General features: G+C 37.0%; 1 protein-coding gene across 1 annotated transcript; it reads right to left on the reverse strand.

The window, feature by feature from the left end:
• Positions 1–3,992: 3,992 nt before the first annotated feature.
• Positions 3,993–8,240, reverse strand: LOC131025298 (polygalacturonase At1g48100-like). Its single transcript, XM_057955008.1, has 7 exons — positions 7,795–8,240; positions 6,692–6,823; positions 6,367–6,594; positions 5,930–5,974; positions 5,622–5,829; positions 4,734–4,924; positions 3,993–4,647 (listed from the first exon to the last, which is right to left on the reverse strand). Exons 1-7 carry the CDS (start codon positions 8,122–8,124, stop codon positions 4,255–4,257), a joined length of 1,527 nt encoding a protein of 508 aa, XP_057810991.1. The 5' UTR covers positions 8,125–8,240; the 3' UTR covers positions 3,993–4,254.
• Between the last annotated feature and the right edge of the window lie 200 nt (positions 8,241–8,440).

The raw sequence follows: 8,440 nt of genomic DNA on the forward strand, positions 1-8,440 counted from the left end.
TGTTATGTAAATATTATGAAAACTACTCAATTGGCTCATTGCACCAATTTATAATGATGGATCAATTCAAAAATCGATCTAAAATCAATCATCCTATACGGTGCACGAGATTAGGGTACACGGTACCCTAATCTCGTGCACCGTATAGGATGATTGATTTTAGATCGATTTTTGAATTGATCCATCATTATAAATTGGTGCAATGAGCCAATTGAGTAGTTTTCATAATATTTACATAACATTGTCTTCAAAACAACAATATGACTTATTATTCGTATAAATATTAAGTTACTTCATTAATATTTACGTGGATTCTCTTACAAAGTTGTAAGTTTTAACTTTCACTAATCTAATAGAGAATTCAATAAAATCGTGTTAAGTAAGTTTATTTTGAGATTTGAAGCATAATTTTAAATGAAAATGAAAATGTTAACATCCATATCGATGCCAAATCATTTAAAAGTATGTAATTTGATTTCGTGTCTAGTGTCGTGTCCAAAAGGTAATAGTCGTGTACAATATCTCGTGCACACTTGAACATGTTCTTCAATACACGACATAGTACACAAAATAAGACACAATACCTGTAAATAGATACACGAAAGAGTACACGGAACCTATAAACATAAACACGAAACAGTACACGAAAGCTGTTTTTATTTATTAATATCAAGTGCACGAAGTCATACACAAAACCTATTTCTTCAGTACACGAATAATACACGAAATCTATAAATTAGAACACAAAGACATACATGAAACCTGGCATCATCCATAGTTATCAAGTGCACGAAATTGTACACAAAAACCTGGTTCTTCAGTTTCGTGTACATATCGTGCATAGTTTCGTGTACAGGCTCGTGCACTGAAAAACCCTAGTTGTGTAAAGACTCGTGCACTGAAAAACTCTAGTCGTGTATAGATTCGTGTACACTTTGAAATATTAAACTATGCATTATAATAGCAACAAATCAACCAAAATTCAAGGTTTATGGCATAAAAATGCATTTGTGTAGTGTTATGTGTATACTTCGTGTACACAAGATCATTCAACTTAAGAATTTCGTGTCCTACTGTAACTAAAATCTAAATATGGTTCAAACAATTTTCAACTGAAAACATTAAAATATACAGTATATTAGCAATAAATAAATCAATAAATTATGTTTGTGGCATGAAAGTAAATTCGTGTATAATTCGTGTATCACTTCGTGCACTCAAGATCAGTCGACCTAAGATTTCGTGTCCTACTGTAATTCATAAATAATGTTTGATACCTACAATATTCACTTCAAAATATTAAACTATGCATTATGTTAACAACAAATCAACAAAAAAATTAGATTTGAGGCATAAAAGCTCATTCGTGTATTCTTTCGTGTATCGATTCGTGTACTCAAGAACATGCGTTTTTTCAACTTTATTACGTACCTTAATAGAAATGAGGCTGCACCTTCGAGAATCAATAATATTTCCAAACTCTAGCTCTCCATATCTTATTTTCAAAATTTCTCTCTACAAATACAATTTTTTGGATTTTCAAATTACTATTGTGTAAGTGTATGTCTTTTGATTCCAGTTAATAAACTTGTCTTTACCAACCAACATTTAGAAGTATAAATGAATGTACGAATTGTAATGAAAATAAAATAGAAATAAATGTTATTACCATGTTTGTGCACTAATTAAATTGTAGGTAATGTAGTACAGTAAATTGCTATCCAAACTTATATTTTCTGACAATTTAATTTAATAGGTTAGATGTGTTGAAGGTGGTTGAGAACAGTTCTTGCGTCGTATCCATGGCCACCCCCAGGCGCCCTTGGTCTTGTCCGCCGCCGTCTCCGCCGCACCCTTCACCGTCTCTACAGCGGAGGCTCGTTCTGCAGCAGCTCCTCCACCAGTCTGGTTGCAGGTTGAGCTCCGGTAGGGGAAGAGGGTTTGGGGGAGGTTGAAGAGGGTCCCGTCACGGGGCAGCAGCAGCGGTGGGGCGTGGGCTTCTCCTTCGTCCCTGCCCGCAGATTGCTTCCGTGGAAGCGCCGGAGTCGCGCCGGAGTCGAGCCGGAGTCGCGCGACTATTTGTCGGGGAGCGCTTCTGTGGAAGAGGGTCTCCCCCGATTCATGCAACTGTTTCAGGCGAGAGAAGGTCCTGGATGCTGCCAACCCCAACCCCATGAGCGAGAGAAGGTCCTGGATGCTGCCGGAGAGAGAAGCGCCAGAGTCACGCCGGAGAGAGAGAGATGAGCGGAGAGAGAAGAGAACGTCCTGGATTCTATTTTCTTACTCTGCAAAACAAAGTTACATGGAAATATTAATTGTGATGTCAGCATTAGTTGTTGAGGAATAAAACAAATTTGAAAGCAACAAAAATCGAGAGAGAGAGAGGAGAGGAGAGAGAGAGAGATTTTGTGGGGCCCACTGAGGATATATTTGTCTTTTCACTACAAAATGGCTACTTTTACTATAGTTTTATAGTTGTGGCTTTTTTTAAAATTGTTTTTATATTTTAGGCTACTACTATATATTAACACAAAAATAAATTATACCTTATAAATTCTAAGTTGTATACAAACGTATCTGAAATTTTTTAAACTATCTTTCTTAATTTTTATAGTGTGACAATGATATTTTCATAAGTGGAAATAGTTAATATTACACAACTTTGTGAAAATTGTACCACCAATATCCACTTTTTAAAATTCCTACACCACATACCCATATGCATTAAAATATAATTTTCATTGTACTCGAGATTTGATTTGTCAGATGAAAGTACAACACCCCTAGTACTGCCCTCTCTCTATCGAAAATCTTGGAGAGGAAAAATTTAATTGGCGGAAACTAAAAATGAGCAACCGGAAAGTTTAAAATGAGCGAGCGAAAACTTAAAATAAATGAGCGAAAACTACAATTAATTAAGTAACAGTAAAGGAAAATTCGGAAAGTTTGATATGCTAGATAACAAATAGGCGGAAACGGAAACTTTGATTATTGAAATAAGCGGAAACTTCATTTAATCGAAAACTTTACAATCGGAAACTTCATCAAGAAGAGAATCATTGTACGAATCATCACTTCTCACAATGATTACTCAAATTTATGTCACTATCAATTCACTTTTTTCAACAAACAAATATTAAAAAAATCAAGTGGATATAGAGTGTAGCAAAATAAAAAAAAAAAATGGGTATGAAGTGTATCAAGTATTAAAAACTTGTGTATTAAAGAAAATCCCCCTTTTCATAACATGATTTATGATATTATAATATTAGTATTTTTATATTATTATTTATTTGACATATTTTTGGGCCTAATCACATTGAAAACAACAAATTTCCCACTTTACGAAATGGGCCCAGTATCACATTGAGTAGATGGGCTCCTTTTTTTTTTTTTAAGAATCTATGAAGTCAAGTTCTTCAGTGTCCAAACGTACCATAATTCATGTGTGCGTGTGTTGGCACAGTGATAGGAGGTTAATACCCAAGACCTAAGGTCCTGAATTTGAGTCCTCCGTCGCGTGGTCGTTAAAATTTTCTTTATTTACTTATGTAATTTATCAGAAAAAAAAAAATTACCATAATTCATACATAGGAAATCACATTTAAGGCAAAGTCGTGTGAGACCGTCTCATCATAAGAGGGGACAATGATTTAGATTCAAATTCATATTCAACGGCGTATTTATAAGTATAAATACCAATAAAATTTTGGCATGTGAAACTTCATTCGTCTCATAAGACGGTCTCATTCTCGTATGAGATTTTACGTTTATTTATCATTTTTTTTGTCCTAGTTTAAATAGAGCGAAGTTTTGCTCTATTTGATCGTGCACATAAAATTTTGATGAGACAGTCTCACACAAATTTTTACATTTATTTGTCTTTTTTTTAATAACCTAGTCAAAATACGAGCGTTGAAATATATTCGTCGCGATGAATATCCCTAACATCTAGGGAAGAATCTATCAATAGATAATCTTCATCCTAACAATTTTCTCAAACAAACTTTCATACACTTTTCACACTATGGAGAAACCTCATGTAACCTCACTATCTTAGTAAACAAATTATTGATAATTATATATCATCTAATATTTGCTAAAAATATTCTTGATGACTAACTAATGGTGCTAAAAGGGGCCAGCCCGAGCACGCCGACCACACAAAAGAATACACCACCAAATATATATAGTAAACTCCATCACTATACATAGCAAGAAAGAAACATCTCAAAATGTCATGGACCAATATACCTAGCAAGAATCATGATCCCCTTGAATCTTGTTGCTCGACGGCTTCCCGACCTGGAGGCACTCGACCGGAGGGACCATCGGGGAGTAGAGCTGCCCGAAGGCCTGCCAGCAGAAGGGGCTATACATGTGGTAGCGCTCCGGCTGTGGCCTCAGCTGAATGTTGGTTAGGGTAACGTCCGTGCAGGGCATGTGGTCGCTGCAGGCAAAGTGCACGGGTTTAATTGTGTAGGTCCCACGTATGTTCTCGTAGTTGATCCCGGACAGGGCCACCGCGGAGGACTGGTTCCTGCACGAGCTCTTGTCGCAGTAGAACTGGTCGATGACTATGGGCAGCTGCACCTCGGAGACTTGGATGTTCGAGAACTGCACGCCCTGCACGGACCCCGACCCGCCCTACACGAAGGCAGCATTGTTCGGGTTAGGGCAAGATTCGTAAAACAAAAACGCAGGTGTGCTAGGAGAAAGGCTTTTTCCATTACCTGCCACGTCTTGATCCGGACTCCATTCATCGTGTTGTGCATCACGACGTCTCTGACAGTGATGTTCGACACGCAGGCCTTGGTGTTGTCCTTCCCCAGCCCCCCGATGCTGATCCCGTGCCCCGGCCCACAGTTCACGTTGTGTATGTATACGTTCGTGCATCCGGTTTGTATGGACACGCAGTCATCCCCTGCAGCAACAAAACAATCCTCATTTTTTGGCTAAAGTAGTTTCATTTCAATACACCAATAATTTCACATCCATATCTTGTCTCATTCTGCACTAATATGATAAATTCAACATATTTCATATTCTTTTCCACAGCTAAACAGCTGTAAAAATAAGCTCCAACAGCTTATAAACTACTCAAAACATAAGTTATAAGCAACAATCATTGTTATTTCCATCATATCTCCTTCCAAATTCATCCCTCTAGCTTATAAGCTCAGTTATCCAACCACTTTGACATCTTATAAGTCGTTAGAGTTTATATACGACAATCCTAAAGCAAACACGGCCCTAAAGAGTTATCAAGATGAAAGGGCCACCAATATATGGTTTGATTTGAATGCATATCTCCTTCCAAATTCATCCCTCTAGCTTATAAGCTCAATTATCCAAACACTTGGACATCTTATAAGTTGTTGGAGTTTATAAACGACAATCCTAAAGCAAACACGGCCCCTAAAGAGTTATGAAGATGAAAGGGCCACCAATAGATGGCTTGATTTGAAGGATGTGTGGTTGCTATAAGGTCCCCTCACTAAGGATAAAAGATGACATCAAAATGGATCACAAATTTGTCCTAAACATACATACACATTATGTAATGACAAAACTAGTAAACGCAAATCATTCTTGCTGAGATGCAACGTAGTTTTATTTACCACAAGCGAGGGTTGAGCTGCGGATCAGCACGTCTTTGGAGTTCTGCAGATGAATGCCATCGGTGTTGGGGCTGTCTGCAGGCGAGGAGACGCTGAAGTTGTACACCGCGACTCCAATGCAGTTGTCGAACTTCAGGTGGCACTGAGGGCTGTTTTGGATCGTTATGCCACTCACCGTCACGTTGAAACTCCCATAGAATCTAAGCGCCTGCAAAAAAAAAATCAAGAATTCACACATTCAGCCAAAACAAGTTAATTTTTTTTTCAAGAATTCCTTTTTTTCCCCTATTGTTTCAATTGGCTCTTACAGTTGGTTTGATGCTTGGCATCTTCCCACCAAGTGAGCTACTCACCTGCCACAATCAAACTAAAGTTAAAACAAAACAGAGTGTTGGAGAAAACTAAAAGAATAACATAAAAAAAATGATTAGTTATAGTTTGTGTCCCCAATTTTTAGCATTTTTCAAAAAATGTTACTTGCTTTTCACTTTAAAAGGCTTCAATTTTGAAAAAAAAAATTGAATCACCTCTTAGAATCTGCATTATTCAATAAAATTGCTATGAACCCATAAACCCCACATAAGAATCCGGCGAGGTGACTCATCATTCTATCACCAAATTTTATAAGGTAAGATATAAATCAAAAATTTTCAAAAGTATTTTTAAAGTGAAAACATAAGTCGATGACATATTTTTCGGACTAATCCGAAAAAAGACAAAGAAATTGGGATAAAAATTTCATTACCGGAGCTGGAGGTTTTTGTCCGAATGTGAGGTTGGTTGGGAAGATCAGCTTGGCCTGATCATCAAAGGGATCATGATCATCAACGCTCTGCCACCAAACGGCGCCGTTCCCGTCGATCACGCCACTTCCCTTGATCGTGAGCCCGACCAGCTTAGTGAACTCGAGCCATTGGAGAAGCCCTGAGCCCCAGTGGCTCGAGCCCGTGGGGGCAACAATCGTGCCATCTAACTGCGGCATTTCAACAAACACATGGTGATCAATCAATGAATGAATTTCATCTTCAATTGAAAAATTCACAGATAAAAAAAAAAAAAATTGTTTATACCTGAAAAACGATGTCGTGCTGGCAGTATGGACCGGAAAACGAGATGGGCCCCACCAAAAAGACGTATTTTTCTGGGACATTAATGATTGAAGCTTCGACCTTACAAGCAGCAGCCCAGGCAGCTTGAAATGCCTGAATTTCGCCATACAAAAACAGAGGGATTTTTTTTTATTTTTTTTTTCAGTTTGCTGTTATTCTTTAAACTTGAAATTAATAAGATATATAATCCAAATGGAAATTGTGTCTAAATACACGAACATCCACTAAATTCTAATTTCGCATATAAATTTAAAATTTTATCTCTAAATGTACAAATTGTGTCGCTTCAACTAGTAACGATAATATTAATTCGTTAAAATTGACAACTGTATGAAAATTATGAATAATTAAAAATTCATATATTTAAAGGCAGAATATTTAATTCATATACAAAATCAAAATTGGATAAAAAATCATATATTTAGTCATGATTTTTTTTATTCTAGGGCCAATTTTCCATGTGGTCAAACATGGGCATCATCAACTCCTATGCTGCTTGTGAATTTTTGGATTATTAGAATTTAACTTGTTATAGTTGTTTTTTTTTGAGGGAAACTTGTTATAGTTGTTAGTTTGTGTGGAACAAAATATTTGAGTTATTGTTTGGGAATTTTAGTGGACCACCTCATTTTTTCCTCTTGTCTATTTATGTGACAGTTCTGTTTTTTTTTTTTTTTCTTATCTTGGTGGATTAAATTAAATATATATGTGGCAGTTCTGTTATCCCTGCTATTTAATGTGTTATTTCTTTTACTATGTATAATTAATATACCTACAGCTGGAAATATTTCACTAATAATTTAAAAGATTATTCCTAGTTTGCTTTCAACTTTTTTTATGTTGCAATCATGGGAAATCTGTTTTTCATAATAAAAGAAAAATGTGCAATGATCGGAGAAGTTTTATCCATAAATTTCCCTAAAAATTGACCATGCAAAAAATGCTAATTTTTGAGAATGTAACAAGAGTATAAACAGGAGGAATGTCAAATTTTGGACCACATTTAGACATGCAAAAAACAAAATTTATGTTCGTATTATTTTTTTAAATTTTTTTTTTTTTACCTTTGTATCATCTGATTTCCCATCACCTTTAGCTCCAAAATTCAGCACATTAAACACTGTTGAACCGGCTGCATTCCCACCACCTTTCTTGGGCGGCGGAATTGTGGGCGGCGGCGGCGGAGGAGGAGTCTTCGGTTTCGGTTTGCCGGCATTGCGGTGGCCGGAGCTGTGGCTCCGGCCTTTCTTCTTGGACAGCGAGGCGGCGGAGTTCTGACTCCGCCGCCAGTGCTTGCCAGCTCTTCTTGCATTGCAAGTGTCGACGTCGGAGCACCACACGAGAAGCACGACGACGATCGTGAATGTGATTTTCTTGAGGCAAAAACCACCCATTTTTCCGGCGGCGGCGGCGGCGGGAGTGGTGGTGGTGGAAGGGGAGAGAGGAGGGGGTGGGCTTTATGGTTATTATATAGGTGGTGTGTGACCAACTGTTTGAGGCCATGAACAAAAGAATGATGTCTTTATTCTATTTTGTGCGCTTTTTTATTAAATGTTTGTCACACTTTTTTATGAAATATATTTTGGTTAGGAATTTTGCCCCAACTAACTAGTCCATTTTTTTGGTATAATGTGAAGCTTTTGTTTTGTTTTGTAGTAAGTGGCTCGTCCATTCGTCATGCAAAAATACATTAAATTTTAATTGGTTATT

The sequence above is a fragment of the Salvia miltiorrhiza genome, chromosome 5, assembly GCF_028751815.1.
Source record: "Salvia miltiorrhiza cultivar Shanhuang (shh) chromosome 5, IMPLAD_Smil_shh, whole genome shotgun sequence".
NCBI lineage: Eukaryota > Viridiplantae > Streptophyta > Magnoliopsida > Lamiales > Lamiaceae > Salvia > Salvia miltiorrhiza.

Excerpts from the sequence above, each read along its gene's own strand:
- LOC131025298 (XM_057955008.1), bottom strand. The coding sequence starts at position 8,124 with ATGGGTGGTTTTTGCCTCAAGAAAATCACATTCACGATCGTCGTCGTG. Across the intron at positions 6,824-7,794 it reads GGAAATCAGATGATACAAAG|GCATTTCAAGCTGCCTGGGC; the intron begins GTAAAAAAAAAA and ends GGCGAAATTCAG. Across the intron at positions 5,830-5,929 it reads TGCCAAGCATCAAACCAACT|GCGCTTAGATTCTATGGGAG; the intron begins GTAAGAGCCAAT and ends TTTTTTTTGCAG.